At 45.9% G+C, this 18,157-nt stretch overlaps 1 protein-coding gene across 1 annotated transcript; it reads left to right on the top strand.

The window, feature by feature from the left end:
• The first annotated feature begins 2,376 nt into the window (after positions 1-2,376).
• Positions 2,377-17,826, top strand: SULT2A1 (sulfotransferase family 2A member 1). Its single transcript, XM_010377389.2, has 6 exons — positions 2,377-2,645; positions 5,313-5,521; positions 7,160-7,286; positions 10,110-10,204; positions 14,647-14,824; positions 17,584-17,826. Exons 1-6 carry the CDS (start codon positions 2,510-2,512, stop codon positions 17,694-17,696), a joined length of 858 nt encoding a protein of 285 aa, XP_010375691.2. The 5' UTR covers positions 2,377-2,509; the 3' UTR covers positions 17,697-17,826.
• The last annotated feature ends 331 nt before the right edge of the window (positions 17,827-18,157 follow it).

The raw sequence follows: 18,157 nt of genomic DNA, 5'->3' as shown, positions 1-18,157 counted from the left end.
TGTGGCGAAACCCCGTCTCTACTAAAAATACAAAAATTAGCTGGGCATGGTGGCGCACACCTATAATCCCAGCTACTCGGGAGGCTGAGGCAGGAGAATCGCTTGGACCCGGCAGTCGGAGGTTGCAGTGAGCTGAGATCATGCCATTGCACTCTAGCCTGGGTGACAAGAGCAAGATTCCATCTCAAAATAAATAAATAAAAATAAATACATAAATAAATAAAATTTACAAAGTAAAACCTGGGATTATATATCCCCAATAGATATTCATACTTGAACCACAGTTACAAATGCAAAAATTCTTAATATGTAAAATGCAAAAATTCTTAATACTATTCTTTGCACTTTTTTGTAATCATTTTATATATACGCATATATATGTGTATATATATATTGCTTACGTTGTTTGTACAGATGTGGACCACCATTGCAACAAAATAAATTCTTTTTGCTCTAAAATATTTATAAAGAAAATACTTCAATGTTATGTATATGGTGGTAATAAGGGAAAAATCAAGTATTATAAACAAGAATGAAGGCTTTTGTAAAGATTTCTCTTCAGTGTTTTGCAAGGTATAATTCCAGACACGTTTTCCCTGAAGTTATGTGTATGTGAGTGTTCTCATTCTTCCCAACTTGCCTTTGAAGAGTGAAAAACCATTATTATCAAGTAGATTTCTATTCAGCTTCTATTCCTGCCCTGCTGTTTATCCCTTAAGAATGAGTTTCTTGGACGTTTCCAATATGTGATTTTTTTTTTTTAAATCACCGTTTTTTAGAATGGTGATTTTAAATGTGTGAGTGCATGCATTATCTTTTTCTTTTTTCTTTTTTTTTTTTTTTTTTTTTTTTGAGGCGGAGTCTCGCTCTGTTGCCCAGGCTGGAGTGCAGTGGCTAGATCTCAGCTCACTGCAAACTCCACCTCCCGGGTTCCCGCCATTCTCCTGCCTCAGCCTCCCGAGTAGCTGGGACTACAGGCGCCCACCACCACCCCCGGCATGTTTTTGTATTTTTAGTAGAGACGGGGTTTCACCGTGTTAGCCAGGATGGTCTCGATCTCCTGACCTCCCGAAGTGCTGGGATTACAGGCGTGAGCCACCGTGCCCGGCCGCATTATCTTATCTCAATTATTTGCACCCCCAGTCCACCCCCATCTCCCTAAAGCTAGAACACTGCCAACTGATCTGTTGTAGAGGTCCTTTGGAAACACATAACTAACGCTTAAGGTTGGGTGCTGCTAATTTTTTTTTTTTTTTTTTTTTTTGAGACGGAGTTTCGCTCTTGTCACTCAGGCTGGAGTGCAGTGGCGCAATCTCAGCTCACTGCAACCTCCGCCTCTCGGGTTCAAGCGTTTCTCCTGCCTCAGCCTGCCAAGTAGCTGGGATTACAGGCGTGAGCCACCACGCCCGGCTGATTTTTTGTATTTTTAGTAGAGACGGGGTTTCTCCATGTTGGTCAGGCTGGTCTCAAACTCCCGACCTCAGGTGATCCACCCACCTCGGCCTCCCAGAGTGCTGGGATTACAGGCGTGAGCCACTGAGCCGGGCAGGTGCTGCTCATTCTTTGTGAAAATCCAAATACTGTTAAGGAACCAGGGAGCTGCCACTACCTCTTGATTTTCCATCTAAAAAAATACATGTTTATCTAAACAAATCTTTCCATATTCATAGTGACTTTTCAAGTATTTGAGCCTAAAGATTTTGATCTCACATTTTTATACCTATTTAAATTGTTCACAATTACTACATACACATCAGTCATCAACTAAAGTTGTACTTTAAAAATTTACTACAATATGTACATTGCTGATATTTGTACTTACTCTTTTTTTCTCTAGAGTGGAGGTACAATTGTGTGATATTTCAGAAGTACAGATAAATGATTCCAAAAGACTCATAAAGGGAGAATAATGTGTCTTTGATCATGAATAACTGATTAGTAATTCTTGCCTATATTTTCCTGATAGCATATGACAAATGTTTCTAAGGTAATAAGATGAGAACAGATAAAGATTGTGTGGTGTTTTTGATTTGGAGAGAAATATTTTAATTTTTCAACCCAGTTACAAATTATAATGTATTCATATTTGTGCTTTCTGTTAGAATACACGATTGCAGGATTGTTTAGATTTTGTGTTTATTCTTGATGAAAAGCTTTGTTCTTCAGTTTGTGCTCAAACCTTATGAAATAAATTCACCCATATTATCAAAAAAAAAATTTGTCCTTGTGTTTCTTATTGAATTTGTAGTTCAGTCTCATGAACGCAAATTCAGATGACCCCTAAAATAGTCTCTAGATAAGTTCATGATTGCTCAATATCTTCAATCTTTTGAGTATAGGTCACACTATACCTCTCTTTATCAGCTAGTAAACTTTACAACAAACATGTGACATGCTGTGACAAGGTTAAAGATCATTTTCTCCTTGCTGTAAAAGCTGATCTGCCTGCAGCTGCCACAGCCTCCAGTGGTGTCCACAGTTTGAACCCACGAAGGAAGAGGTCATCGTGATGTCGGACGATTTCTTATGGTTTGAAGGCATAGCTTTCCCTAATATGGGTTTCAGATCCGAAATCGTAAGAAAAGTACGTGATGAGTTCGTGATAAGGGATGAAGATGTAATAATATTGACTTACCCCAAATCAGGTAAGGAGGCAGAATCGTGAACTGAGAAAGGCGGTCCATTCAGTGCATGACCGGAGTGCTTCCTTTATGTCAGTGTACAATGCTTTAAGGGGAAGGGAAGAATGCCTAATACCAACTGACAATCAGAGAAAAGGATTTATTCAGGATATTACACAGTAGGATGAGTGTTCAGAGGGGTAATCGAAGGTATTAGGAGAATCCACAGGAGTGAATTCCAAGGCAGATTCAGGTGTTTGTTTGGTGGCAGGGGAGGAAGGATGACTGAGGATGACCAGTGATGTCCTGAAAGAAGAAATAGCATTTAAATGGAAATGGGAAGAATGAGGATGAAATTACTTGGTGGGGAGGGATGTTTTCAGATAGTAGAATCATCAGGGACGATGGCCAGGAACCACAAAAGAGCCTGGCAATCTCAAGGGGCTGAAAGATGAGGATCGTATGTCTCTGGGAGTGGGGCTGTGGATGGAGGGTGGTAAGAGCACTGCGGATGGGGTGAGGATTGAGGCTGAAGACATTGGAAGTGGCATGGCCCTGAGAGGCCAAGAGCAATGGAAACTTATTAAGAGGATTTCAGCAAATAGCCAAAAGACGGAAGCAACTGAGATATCTATGACAGGTGAGTGAATAGACAAAACGTGGTTTATAGATATAATGGAATGTTACTCATCCTTGAGAAGGAAGAAAATTCCCATACATGCTACAACAGGGATAAACATCAAGGACGTTATGCTAAATGAAATAAGCCAGTCACAAAAATACAAATGCTATGTGATTCCACTTACATAAGGTACCTAGAGTCATCCAGTCCATAGAAACAGAAAGTACAGTGGTGGCTGCCAGGGGCTGAAGGGAAAGACAAATGGGGAGTTGGTGCTGGCTCTGCATAGAGTTTCGATTTTGCAACACAAAGATCCTCTGGAGATTGGTTGAGCAACAATGGGAATATACTTAACACTTAACACTACGAAACTGTAGGCTTAAAAGCGGTTGACAGGCCGGGCATGGTGGCTCATACCTGTAATCCCAGCACTTTGGGAGGTCAAGGCAGGCAAATCGCCTGAGGTCAGGAGTTTGAGACCAGCCCGGCCAACATGGCAAAACCCCGTGTCTACTAAAAATACAAAAATTAGCCAGACGTTGTGGCACACATCTGCAGTTCCAGCTATTTGGGAGACTGACCAAGAGAATCACTTGAACCCAGGAGGTGGAGGTTGCAGTGAGCCAAGATCGTGCCACTGCACTACTCCAGCCTGGACGACAGAGCAAGACTCTGTCTCAAAAAAAAAAAAAAAAAAAAAAGGTGGTTGATAGCTGGCCGCAGTGGCTCATGCCTGCAATCCCAGTGCTTTGGGACGGCAAGGTAGGCAGATTGCTTGCGGTCAAGAGTTCAAGACCAGCCTGGGCAATATAGCAAGGCCTGGTCTCTACAATAACATTTTTTTAAAAAATTAGCCTAGCCAGGCTCAGTGGCTCACGCCTGTAATCCCAGCACTTTGGGACGCTGAGGCAGGCGGATCACGAGGTCAGGAGATCAAGACCATCCTGGCTAACACGGTGAAACCCCGTCTCTACTAAAAACACAAAAAATTAGCCGGGTGTTGTGGCGGGTGCCTGTAGTCCCAGCTACTCAGGAGACTGAGGCAGGAGAATGGCGTGAACCCAGAAGGTGGAGCTTGCAGTGAGCCGAGATCACGCCACTGCACTCCAGCCTGGGCAACAGGGCGAGACTCCATCTCAAAAAAAAAAAAAAAAAAATTAGCCCAGTGCGATGGCACATGCCTGAGGTCTCAGATCTCAGATACTTGGGAGGCTGAAGCAGGAGGCCGAGGTACGAGGATCACTTGAGCCCCAAAGTTCAAGGCTGCAGTGGGCTATAATTGCACCACTGCACTCTAACCTGGGCTACAGAGGGAGACCTTGTCACCAAAAAAAAAAAAAAAAAAAAAAAAAAAACAAGCCAGGCACAGTGGCTCACGCCAGTAATCCCAGCACTTTGGGAGGTCTAGGAGGGCAGATCACAAGGTCAGGAGATTGAGACCATCCTGGCTAACATGGTGAAACCCTGTCTCTACTAAAAATACAAAAAAAATTAGCCAGGCATGGTGGTGGGCACCTGTAGCCCCAGCTACTCGGGAGGCTGAGGCAGGAGAATAGCATGAACCCAGAACACACAGCTTGCAGTGAACTGAGATCATGCCACTGCACTCCAGCCTGGGGACAGAGCAAAACTCTGTTCTCAAAATAAATAAATAAATAAATAAATAGTGGAAAAAACAAAAAAAGGTTGAGATGGTACTTTTTTGTTGGGCTTTTTTTTTTTTTTTTTTTTTTGAGACGGAGTCTTGCTCTGTTGCCCAGGCTGGAGCGCCGTGCTACAATCTCGGCTAACTGCAAGCTCCACCTCCCAGGTTCAAGCAATTCTCTGCCCCAGTCTCCCGAGTGGCTGGGATTACAAGTGCCTGTCACCACACCTGGCTAATTTTTGTATTTTTAGTAAAGACGGGGTTTCACCATCTTGGCCAGGCTAGTCTTGAACCCCTGCCGTCATGATCACCTGCCTCAGCCTCCCAAAGTGCTGGGATTACAGGTGTGAGCTACCGCATCCGGCTGAGATGGTACATTTTATATTATGTATATTTTACTGTAATTTTTTCTTTCTTTCTCCAGGAACAAACTGGTTGATTGAGATTCTCTGCTTGATTCACTCCAAGGGGGATCCCAAGTGGATCCAATCTGTGCCCATCTGGGAGAGATCACCCTGGGTAGAGACTGAGATTGGGTATGAATCACTCAGTAAAGAGGAGGGTCCACGTCTCTTCTCCTCCCACCTCCCCATCCAGTTATTCCCCAAGTCGTTCTTCAGTTCCAAGGCCAAGGTCAGTGCATAATGGTTAAGACGTGTTTGATCAATGACTTTTAAATATTGATGTGCCTAAAAGTCATCTGGAGATCTTGCTGAAATGCACTCGCCTTCAGCAGGTCCGTGTTGTTGGGACCTGAGATTCCGTATTAGGTGACACCTATGAGGCTGCTCCCAGAACTGTCCTTGAGTTCAAGGGTGTAGACCATTCCACAGATTACCCCAGCCAGATTTAAACCAGGGATAGGGTGAAACAATAATGCCGGAATCTTAGAAAACGAGGTTCTACACCCAACCAGAATGTATAGCCATATTATATTGCTAGATAACCACCTTCAGTTGCCCTAAAAATTAATTAGCCAATCCGAATTCAACAAATGGCTTCTGCCACGTAAAAGACACAGAGGTGTTCCTATGGGATGCAGCACATTCATCAAGCAATGCCTGTATCCAGGCTGACTGCCCTGGTGCCATGCGGAGCTCTGTACCCACTTCGTCTTACTGTGTTTAGCTATGTGTTGATATCAGCAGCCACATGCATCTCCCATGGGGCTGAGGGGTGCTCACAAGAGGGACTAGGCATATCCGAGACCTTGCATAGCTCAGACTGCTTCTAGAATCGTACTTTCCTGGAAGGTGTTTATTGGTGTGTGAAGTTTTTTTTTTGTTTGTTTGTTTGTTTTTTTTTTTTTGAGGCGGAGTCTCGCTCTGTCATCCAGGCTGGAGTGCAGTGGCGCGATCTCGGCTCACTACAAGCTCCGCCTCCCAGGTTCCCGCCATTCTCCTGCCTCAGCCTCCCCAGTAGCTGGGACTACAGGCGCCCGCCACCATGCCTGGCTAATTTTTTGTATTTTTAATAGAGACAGGGTTTCATCGTGTTTGCCAGGATGGTCTCGATCTCCTGACCTCGTGATCCGCCCACCTCGGCCTCCCAAAGTGCTTGGATTACAGGCATGAGCCACCGTGCCTGGCCTGTGGTGTGATCTTATCTCACTGCAACCTCCGCCTCCCCAGGTTTAAGTGATTCTCCTGTCTCAGTCTCCTGAGTAGCTGGGACTAGAGGTGTGCGCCACCAAGCCTGGCTAACTTTTGTATTTTTAGTAGACACAGGGTTTCACTATGTTGGCCAGGCTGGTCTCGAACTCCTGACCTCGAGTGATTTGGACTCCCAAAGTGCTGGGATTACAGGCATGAGCCACCATGCCCGGCCAAAGTCTGACTTCTTTCACTCAAAGTAATGTCTGTGAGATTTATCCGTGATCTTGGGCATTGTATATGGATAATAGTGCTACATATCTGTGAATGTAGCTGAGCTTATGAATTTATCCTCCTGTTAATGATCTTTAAACCCTAGTACACAAATATACATCACTCACCTTTGGAAACCTTCCATTTGCTTCCCGTTGTGAGTGGACTGTAACATCCCAGAGGGAAGGAATGACGCTTCCTTCTTCCATTGTCATATTCCTAGTGCTGTGACTGCTTCACAGGCACGTTAAATTTGATTAGTGAATGCAGTAAGTAATTTATTAAAATAATCCATTGATATTATCAGGCATTATCCAGGAATTGGCATTTTCTCCATTTTTATGAAGATCAATAAGAGTGAGGAATGACTATACTGATTTTTCATTCTCCCATTTTTCCATGTAAGGTGATTTATCTCATGAGAAATCCCAGAGATGTTTTCGTGTCTGGTTATTTTTTCTGGAATAGCGTGAAGTTCGTTAAGAAACCAAAGTCATGGGAACAATATTTTGAATGGTTCTCTCAAGGAAATGGTGAGTGTTTTGCAAAATATGGGTGTACGTGGAGTCTTCTATCCGACCTCATTTAACATCCAGCCTCACATCTCTAGGTCTCACCAACGCATGGGTTGAAGGGTCCACCACCCCTGGAAGTCAAATCCGCTAAGTTTGCTTACTCTCCCGCAGAGCAGCAGAACTCTAGTTACCCCCTCAGCTTGCCCCATGATAAACCATCCTAGCTATTTTCTAAGTCTCTAGAACCTCCAGTACTAGCACAGGAAACTTACACTCTCCTCTACTCTCCTAATGTGTAGATTTCTGGAAGTTAGCTTTTCACTGGCTTCCGGGACAACACAATCCTGACCTTCCGCCATATTTTTCTGATGCCTCTTTCCAAAACCCCTTTAATGTTCTGTTTCTCTCTGTCTCAGAACTGTTTGCATGACTCTGGGATGGCTACACATCTAGTTATGCAGAATTTCTGGGCTTTTTCACTACTTTCCAATTGATCTCAAAACTCTATGAGCCTGCATCTCAGCTGTGATGTGTCTCTCAGCAATACACCAGCTACAGATATCTCCATTAGAGAGAGCCACCGATGCCTCTATTTCAGTACACTCAAATTTGCACACCTTTCTGGCCGAGTGCAGTGGCTCACGCCTGTAATCCCAACGCTTTGGGAGGCCGAGGCCGGTGGATCACCTGAGGTCAGGAGTTTGAGACCAGCCTGGCCAACATAATGAAACCCTGTCTGTACTAAAAATACAAAAAATTAGCCGGGCATGGTGGTGGGCACCTGTAATCCCAGCTACTCTGGAGGCTGAGGCTTGAGAATTGCTTGAACCCGGGAGGCAGAGGTGGCAGTGAGCCAAGATCATGCCACTGCACTCCGGCCTGGGCAACAAAATCGAAACTCCGTCTCAAGAAAAAAATTTTTGAACACCTTTCTCCTATGGGTGAAACGGTTTCTAGTGCACCTTTATCTTACTCCATCCCTCACCCAAAGGCTAGCATGAGTCTAATATTTCATAAGCATCCTCTTTTCCCATCCCACTCCCCTGGACCTGTCACCACTTTCTTTTCTCTAATTATTAATCAAGTCCTACCATCTTGATTAATATCTTCATTCTGGTCTCAGCACTTTGGGAGGCCGAGGCAGGCAGATCACCTGAGGTCAGGAGTTCAAGATCAGCCTGGCCAACTTGGCGAGGCCCCATCTCTACTAAAAATACAAAAAATTAGCCAGGTAGGTGGCATGTGCCTGTTGTCTCAGCTACTCGGGAGGCTAAGGCAGGAGAATCGCTTGAATCTAGGAGACAGAGGTTGCAGCGAGCCGAGATCGCTCCATGGCACCCCAACCTGGGCGACAGAGTGAGACTCTGTCTCAATAATAATAATAGTTAATAATAATAATGTATTCCACACTTGACAATTTCTAAGAGAGACCATCTTTTTTTTTTTTTTTTTCCTGAGACAGAGTCTTGCTCTGTCGCCCAGGCTGGAGTGCAGTGGCCGGATCTCAGCTCACTGCAAGCTCCGCCTCCCGGGTTCACGCCATTCTCCTGCCTCAGCCTCCCGAGTAGCTGGGACTACAGGCTCCCGCCACCTCGCCCGGCTAGTTTTTGTATTTTTTAGTAGAGACGGGGTTTCACCGTGTTAGCCAGGATGGTCTCGAACTCCTGACCTCGTGATCCGCCCGTCTCGGCCTCCCAAAGTGCTGGGATTACAGGCTTGAGCCACCGTGCGCGGCCAGAGAGACCATCTTAAATGTTGTCACCTCCCCAGCAAAAAACGGTAAGTATATGAGGAAATGAATATGTTAATTAGCTTGCTTCTGTCTGATATGGTTTGGTTGTGTCCCCACCCAAATCTCATCTTGAATCGTAATCCCCTTAATCCCTACGTGTTGTAGAAGGGACCTGGTGGGAAGTGATTGGATCATGGTAGTGGTTTCCCCCGTGCCGTTCTCATGATAGTGAGTGAGTCCTCACAAGAGCTAATGGTTTTTTTGTTTTTTGTTTGGAGTTTTAGGGTTTTTTTTCTCTAATTTTTCTTTTATATTTTAAAAAGGTATAGGGTACATGTGCACAATGTGCAGGTTTGTTACATAGGTATACATGTGCCATGTTGGTGTGCTGCACCCATTAATTCATCATTTATATTAGGTATATCTCCTAATGCTATTCCTGCCCCTCCCCCTACCCCACGACAGGCCCCGGTGTGTGATATTCCCCACCCCGTGTCCAAGTGTTCTCATTGTTCAGTTCCCACCTATGAGTGAGAACATGCAGTGTTTGGTTTTCTGTCCTTGTGATAGTTTGCTCAGAATGATGGTTTCCCCACTTCATCCGTGTCCCTATAAAGGATATGAACTCATCCTTTTTTATGGCTGCATAGTATTCCATGGTGTATATGTGCCACCTATGCGATCTGATGGTTTTATAAGTGTCTGGCATTTCCCCTGCTGGCACTCACTTCTCCCTCCTGCTGCCTTGTGAGGAAGTTGCCTTGCCTTCCCTTCCTCCATAATTGTAAGTTTCCTGAGGCTCCCCCAGCCATGCCGAACTGTGAGTCAGTTAGACCACTCTCCTTTGTGAATTACCCGGTCTTGGGCAGTTCTTCATAGCAGTGTGAAAACTGACTAATACACTGTCATTTCACAATGTATATGTATTTCAAAACATCATGTTATATACTGTAAACATATACCATTTGTTGGTACCCTTTGACCAAGTTTCATTCAAGTTTTATTGGTCAGTTATACATTAACAAGCCGGTGGGGGAGTGAACATAATAGATTGGATGCCTGCCCTCATAAAATGTGTAACCTATCACTCTTTCTGCCACCCCATGCAGTGATTTATGGGTCATGGTTTGACCACATTCACGGCTGGATGCCTATGAGAGAGAAGAAAAACTTCCTGTTACTGAGTTATGAGGAGCTGAAACAGGTAACCCCATTATTTTTAGAGTCAGTGCACACCCTCTCACCACTGTCCTTACTTTCCCTAAATTCCCTCCATTGCGCTGTCTTCATGCCACCCTCTCAGTTAAAGTGGAGCCTCAGTTAAAGAAGAGTCACAAAGAGTGGGATTAACTCCCTGGTCTTCATTGCCCTGTTTCTGGTTGACCCTTGCCTAAGCTTCATGCTCCTTATTTCATCTTAAAACATCTAAGCCAGGCACTTTGGCTCACTCCTGTAATCCCAGCACTTTGGGATGCCGAGGCGGGTGGATCACGAGGTCAGGAGTTCAAAGCCAGCCTGGCCAAGATGGTAAAACCCCATATCCACTAAAAATACAAAAATTAGCCGGGCGCGGTGGCGATCACCTGTAATCCCAGCTACTCAGGAGGCTGAGGCAAGAGAATCGCTTGAACCTGGGAGGTGGAGTTTGCAGTGAGCCAAGATTGTGCCACTGCACTCTAGCCTGGGCGACAGAGCAAGACTCTGTCTCAAAAAAAAAAAAAAAAATCTAGAGAGCTTTTTTGGCACTGGTGCAGTGGCTCACACTTGTAATCCTGTAATCCCAGCACTTTGGAAGGCCAAGACGGGAGAATCACTTGAGGCCAGGAGTTTGAGACCAGCAAGATTCCAGTCTAAAAAAGAAAAAAAATTAGCCAGATGTGGGGGTGCACACCTCTAATTCCAGCTATTTGGGAAGCCAAGACCAGGGGAATCACTTGAGCCCATGAATTCGAGGCTGCAGTGAGCTATGATCACACCACTGCACTCCAGACTGGGGCAGCAGAGCAAGACACCAGCTCTAAAAATAAAAATAAGGAGCATGTTCCATGCATTGAGGCAGAGTATGATGTCTCCTGGTAGCACTGGTGTATGTAAAAATTTCTCTGAGCGAGACCTATTTTGCTGCTGATAACCAAGCATTGAGAGGGCACTGGAAGAGAGGACGGGACTGGGTAGAAGTGGTTTAGTTCCAGAGATGGTTCCAAGTGTCTGACATCTCAACTTGGCTGGTATGAACAGAAATGAAGGCATGCAATCAATTTATCTCACTATTCTGAGATCCAAATACTGGAGTGAATAGTGACCAAGGGGAAAAGCTGTCACATGATACTCAGAACCAGTGAGTGATTAGGCCATTGAAAGAACAACTTGAGGCCGGGCTCAGTGGCTCACGCCTGTAATCTCAACACTTTGGGAGGCCACGGCAGGTGGGTTGCTTGATTCCAGGAGTTCGAAACCAGCCTGGCCAACATAGCAAGACCCCGTCTCTACTAAAAATACAAAAAATTAGCCGGGCGTGGTGGCAGGCACCTGTGGTCCCAGCTACTCAGGAGGTTGAGGCATGAGAATCACTTGAACCACGGAGGAAGAGGTTACAGTGAGCCGAGATAATGCAACTGCACTCTAGGCTAGGCGACAGAGTGAGACCCTGTCTCAAAAAAAAAAAAAAGAAAAAGAAAAAGAAGGTTGGGCACAGTGGCTCACACCTGTAACCTCAGCACTTTGGGAGGCTGAGGTAGGGGGATCACTTGAGGTCGGGAGTTCAAGACCAGCCTGGTCAACATGGTGAAACTCCATCTCTACCAAAAATAGAAAAAAATAGCTGGGTGTGGTGGCATACACCTGTAGTCCCAGCTACTGAGGAGGCTGAGGCAGGAGAACTGCTTGAACCCGGGAGGCCGAGGTTGCAGTGAGCAGAGATCACGCCATTGTACTCCAGCCTGGGCAACAGAGCAAGACTGTCTCAAAAAATAAAAAATAATAATAATAATAATTTTTTTTAAATAAAGAAGAAAGAACTTGACTTATTAGTGGTATCTTACAGAAAAGAGAAGATAACACCAACATTGGATTTTGTTCCACCTGAGAAACATCATATCCCAACACCTTCCTCTGGCTCCTACTGTCCAATCCTCTATGGCCTGAGCATGAATTTCTTTCTTTTTTTTTTTTTTTTTTTGAGACGGAGTCTCGCTCTGTTGCCCAGGCTGGAGTGCAGTAGCACAATCTTGGCTCACTATAACCTCCGCCTCCCAGGTTCAAGCGATTCTTCTGTCTCAGCCTCCCGAGTATCCGGGATTACAGGCGCCCACCACCATGCCCAGCTAATTTTTGTATTTTTAGTAGAGACGGGGTTTCACCACGTTGGCCAGGATGGTCTCAATCTCCTAACCTTGTGATCCACCCACCTTGGCCTCCCAAAGTGCTGGGATTACAGGCGTGAGCCACCGCGCCCGGCCTTTTCTTTTATTTTTTATTTTTTTAAGAGATAGAGTCTCACTCTGTCGCCCAGGCTGGAGTGCAGCGGCGTGATCTCGGCTCACTGCAACCTCTGCCTCCCGGGTTCAAGTGATTCTCCTGCCTCAGCCTCCTGAGTAGCTGGGACTACAGATGCACGCTGCCATGCCCAGCTAATTTTTTTTGTATTTTAGTAGAGACAGGGTTTCATCGTGTTGCCCAGGCTGGTCTTGAACTCCTGAGCTCAGGCAATCTGCCCACCTCAGCCTCCCAAAGTGCTAGGATTACAGGCAGAAGCCACTGCCACCCAGGCTGGAGTGCAGCGGCGCAATCTCAGTTCGTTGCAATCTCCACCTCTCGGGTTCAAGTGATTCTTGTGCCTCAGCCTCCCAAGTAGCTGGGATTACAGACATGCACCACACCATCTGGCTAATTTTTGTGTCTTTGGTACAGATGGGGTTACACCATGTTGGCCAAGCTGGAACAACTTTCATTTCTATTAAGAAGCCCTTTGTAACAAGTTTGGTTCGCTACCTCAGATACATGATCCCATACTTTCCTGGGATTTTCCTTTCAGATCACACAATGAACTTATTTTAGTTATTTCCACAGTTGTGTGTCTTCTTATTAGATAACCAAGGTTTGTGAAATAGAGAAAACAATTAAAGCATTATAGATTCTAAGAGTAAGGCCTACGATTCAAATAAAGTCGGTCTGGTTACAATAATGCATTTTGTTGGCCAGGTGCGGTGGTTCACACCCATAATCCCATCACTTTGGGAGGCTGAGGTGGGCAGATCACCTGAGCTCAGAAGTTGGAGCCCAGCTTGGCCAACATGGTGAAGCTCTCTCTCTACTAAAAATACGTACATTAGCAGGGAGTGGTGGCGCATGCCTGTACAACCCCAGCTACTCGGGAGGTTGAGACAGGAGAATTGCTTGAGCCTGGGAGGCGGAGGTTGCAGTGAGCTGAGATCACGCCACTGGACTCCAGCCTGGGCAACAGAGGGAGATCTTGTCTCTAAATAAATACATAAATAAAATCTTACAAATAAAAATCTATGATCTTAATATCCCAGGATCATGAACCTAGTCCAATTATTGAGATGAAATATAAGAAGATATTGTAAAACTCTGTATGTTATTCAAAAGCTAGTTACAGGAAACAGTACTATCTGACAGCGCAGCTGGGATTTGAAATCTAAGCCCTTAAGTCTCTGTCAGATTCTCCCTGGACTTCTCCTTGCTAACCCTGATTACTGTCTAGAAGCGTCTCTAAACGTCTCTTAGGAAACCCGAGGCTCTGTGTTTTACTGTTAAGTTGTTCTAAGCTCTACCACACAGGAAAATCCACAATGATCCTTGCATCTTTTGTGGTTTTTCGGTTGGTTTTGTTTTGTTTTCGAGACAGGGTCTCACTCCACTGCCCAGGCTGGAGTACAGTGGTGCAGTCACAGCTCACTGCAACCTCAACTTCCTGGGCTCAGGTGATCCACCCACCTCAGCCTCCCAAGTAGCTGGTACCACAGGTGTGCATCATCATGCCTGGCTAATTTTTGTATTTTTTGTAGAGACAGGGTCTCACTATATTGCCCAGGCTGGTCAAAAACTCCCGGACTCGAGTGATCCGCCTGCCTCAGCCTCCTAAAGTGCTGGAATTACAGACAGGAGCCACAGCGCTCAACCCATCCTTGCGTCTTTTACATACTTCATGCCCTCTCTTCTTTACCTTTTTTTCTTTCTTTCTCCTAATTGCATTCAACTCAATCCATTCTCAAGTCTGCGTGTTGTTCCTCTCTTCCTCCTCCTCCTCCTCATTCTGCAGTTCCCTCCTTCTCATCTTACTTTTTTTTTTTTTTTTTTTGGACAAGATCTCACTCTGTCACCAGGTTGGAGTGTAGTGGCATGATCTCAGCTCACTGCAGCCTCCACCTCCTGGGTTCAAGCAACTCTCCTCCTCCAGTCTCCCTAGTAGCTGGGATTATAGGTGCCCACCACCATGCCCTGCTAATTTTTGTATTTTTAGTAGAGACGGGGTTTCACCATGTTGATCAGGCTAGTCTCGAACTCCTGATCTCAAGAGATCCACCCTGCCTCAGCCTCCCAGAGTGCTGGGATTACAGGCGTGAGCCACTGCGCCCAGCCTTGTTTTTCTCTTTCATGTCCTCTCTCTTGATTTTTCTTTTTTAGGACACAAGAAGAACTGTAGAGAAGATCTGTCAGTTCCTGGGAAAGACGTTAGAACCCGAAGAAATGAACTTAATTCTCAAGAACAGCTCCTTTCAGAGCATGAAAGGAAACAAGATGTCCAATTATTCCCTCCTGGGTGCTGATTTTGTGGTGGACAAAGCACAACTTCTGAGAAAGGGTAAAAGAAAATCCTTTCGTTTCCAAATACACCAGAATACACGGCACACATGCCTATGGTCACAATTGGGCACTAACAGTTGAGATGAAAGAGTGGTTTTTTTTTTTTTTTTCTGAGATGGAGCCTCGCTCTGTCGCCCAGGCTGGAATGCAGAGGTGCGATCTCAGCTCACTGCAACCTCCGCCTCCAGGGTTCAAGTGATTCTTCTGCCTCAGCTTCCCGAGTAGCTGGGATTACAGGCACACGCCACCATGCTCAGCTAATTTTTGTATCTTTAGTAAAGACGGGGTTTCACCATCTTAGCTAAGCTGGTCTTGATCTCCTGACCTTGTGATCTGCTCGCCTCGGCCTCCCAAAGTGCTGGGATTACAGGCATGAGCCACGGCGCCCAGCCAATTTGTCAGCTTTATTTGCTCATCACCCAGAACACTTGTCCCGTGGCTTCATCAGGGAGCCTCTTCTCATGGTACTGATGTGGGCTGTAGGCACGTGGGGAGAGTTGGTTCCACCTGGGAAGGTTATCTGACTTACGTGAGGTCATTCAGATTCTCTCACCTCAGAATGTGACATGAGCATTATCCATTCTACAAACAGTGACCAGGTAAACTAGCAACGCTTGCCAGACCTACAAGCTGTGATTCACCTAAGAAACGAGGACAAGGACGGGGTTAGGGATGGCCACAGTGCGGCTGCCCCACTGATGAGTTAGGGTAGAGATCTGTCCTGGACAAAGAAATGTCTGAAGGAAGGCTTCATCCAGAAAAGGGAGAGAGGACAGACTTTGCTGTCAGATGCCAAGGTGAATGGAAATGTCTATTGCATGGGGTGAAAGAATCCATTTTTCCAGGGCCGGGGGTGGTGACTCACGCCTATAATCCCAGCACTTTGGGAGGCAAAGGTGGGTGAATCACCTGAGGTCAGGAGTTCAAGACCAGCCTGGCTAACACGGTGAAACCCTGTCTCTGCTAAAAATACAAAAAATTAGCCAAGCGTGGTCATGGGTACCTGTAATCCCAGCTACTCAGGAGGCTGAGGCAGGAGAATCACTTGAACCTGGGAGGAGGAGGTTGCAGTGAGCCGATATCATGCCATTTGCACTCCAGCCTGGGCAACAAGAGTGAAACTCCGGCTCAAAAAAACGAATCTATTTTTCCAAAATCCTACCGTTCTAATACATCTGGGACAGTGCTTCACGGAAGAAAAGAGTTAAATCCTTCAAATGACCCAGAGTCTTGGGCCATTGTAAAAGTAAACGTTGGCCAGGTACGGTGGCTCATGCCTGTAATCCCAGCACTCCAAGGCGAGTGGATCACTTGAGCTCAGGAGTTCGAGACCAGCCTGGGCAACATGGTGAAACTCTGTCTCTACTAAAAATAGAAAAATTAGCCATGCGTGGTGGCGCACACCTGCAGTCCCAGGTACTTGGGGGAGCTGAGACATGAGAATCACTTGAACCCAAGAGGCAGAGTTTGCAGTGAGCCATGATTATAACACTATACTCCTGCCTGGGTGACAGAGCGAGACGCCATCTCAAAAAAAAGAAAAAAGAAAAAAGTAAATATTGAAGTGTTGAGACTTCGTATAACTTATCTGTATTAGGGATACATGCCATACACATACACCACAGAAAGAAAATACACAGAGCCTGTCCTACGTGACGTGATATGTGTTATGAGGTGAAAGACAGCAAGGATGGGGAGTGACCTCTAAATTGGGTGGTGAGAGAGAACCTCGCTGAGAAACTTGAATTGGAACAAAGACTTGAAAGGGGCAAATAGGTAAGTCATGGGCCAATCAGAGAGAGCAGCATTCCAAGGAGAAGGAGCGTGGGACACCAGTACTCTGAGGAATGGGGATGCCTGTCATGTTTGAGGCAGAATCAGAAGTCCCCGTGTGAGTAGAGTGATGGAGAGGTTAGTTTTAGGGGATGAGCTCAGAGAAGCCACAGGGGCTGGATCACCTGGAGCCCTGTAAGTGCCTCCAGCACTTGTACTTGAGTGAAACCGAGAGTCCTCGGAAAATCTGAGCAGAGAAGTGACATCATCTGGGATCATGAGGGCTGCCATGCGGAGACTAACTTATGAAAAATAACGATCCAAAGCAGAGACCAGGCTGGGCACAGTGGCTCACATCTGTGATCCCAGCACTTTGGGAGGCTGAGACGGGCAGATCACCTGAGGTCAGGAGTTCGAGACCAGCCTGGCCAACATGGCAAAACCCCATCTCTACCAAAAGTACAAAAATTAGCCAGGTGTGGTGGCAGGTGCCTGTAATCCCAGCTATTCGGGAGGCTGAAGCACGAGAATGCTTGAACTCAGCAGGTGGAGGTTGCAGTGAGCCGAGATGGCGCTACTGCACTCCAGCCTGGGGGAAAAAGAAGACTCTGTCTCAAAAAAAAAAAAAAAAAGAGAGAGAGAGAGACCAGTTATAAGTGTACTGCAATAATCCAGGTGAAAAATGATGTTGGCTTAGGTCAATGTGGTAGAAACAGAGGTGGTGAGACGTGACTCGATTCTGGACATACCAGATGATATACTGGCATTATTGCTGAGGAATTGTACACAGGATGGATGGGAGAGAGGAGAAGGTAGGAAATCGTTTCCAGCTAGATGAACGACTATGTGACCAGGCAGGATAAAGGCCCACCATGAACCATCGGCCATTCTGCTATGTTATCGACAGTGTCCATGTCAGGTGCCTGGTGGGAACAGGCCAAGGAGATGTGTGATCTGACCTGAGTTTCTGCTTCATGTTTCCAGGTGCATCTGGAGACTGGAAAAATCACCTCACAGTGGCCCAGGCTGAAGCGTTTGATAAACTGTTCCAAGAGAAGATGACCGATCTTCCTCGAGAGCTGTTCCCCTGGGAATAACGTCCAAAACACTCTGGATCTTATATGGAGAATGACATTGGTTCTCCTGTCCTTATACATGTACCTGACTGGGGCTCACTGCATAAGACTTACTATTTTTTCCTGAAACCTTAAATATCAAACCTCTGCATCTCTGATCCCTTCCTTGTTAAAAGTTACCAGGGTTCCCGCCGGGCACAGTGGCTCACGCCTGTAATCCCAGCACTTTGGGATGTCGGGGGGTTGAGGGATGATCACGAGGTCAGGAGAGCGAGACCATCCTGGCCAACATGATGCAACTTCATCTCTATTAAAAATATAAAAATTAGCTGGGTGTGGTGGTACATGCCTGTAGTCCCAGGTACTCAAGAGGCTGAGGCAGGAGAATCGCTTGAACTCAAGAGGCGGACATTGCAATGAGCCAAGATTGCACCACTGCACTCCAGCCTGGGTGACACACTGTGAGTCTGTCTCAAAAAAAA

This window comes from Rhinopithecus roxellana, chromosome 12, assembly GCF_007565055.1.
Source record: "Rhinopithecus roxellana isolate Shanxi Qingling chromosome 12, ASM756505v1, whole genome shotgun sequence".
NCBI classification, from domain to species: Eukaryota; Metazoa; Chordata; class Mammalia; order Primates; family Cercopithecidae; genus Rhinopithecus; species Rhinopithecus roxellana.
The sequence above is the reverse complement of the archived record's forward strand: the minus strand, read 5'-3'. Positions and strand labels throughout refer to the sequence as shown.

What these genes read in the sequence shown, in the direction of transcription:
- SULT2A1 (XM_010377389.2), top strand. Translation starts at nt 2,510, where the DNA reads ATGTCGGACGATTTCTTATGGTTTGAAGGCATAGCTTTCCCTAATATG. An exon ending in TCTTCAGTTCCAAGGCCAAG is followed by an intron (nt 5,522 to 7,159) that starts GTCAGTGCATAA and finishes TTTCCATGTAAG; the next exon opens with GTGATTTATCTCATGAGAAA. An exon ending in ATGGTTCTCTCAAGGAAATG is followed by an intron (nt 7,287 to 10,109) that starts GTGAGTGTTTTG and finishes CACCCCATGCAG; the next exon opens with TGATTTATGGGTCATGGTTT.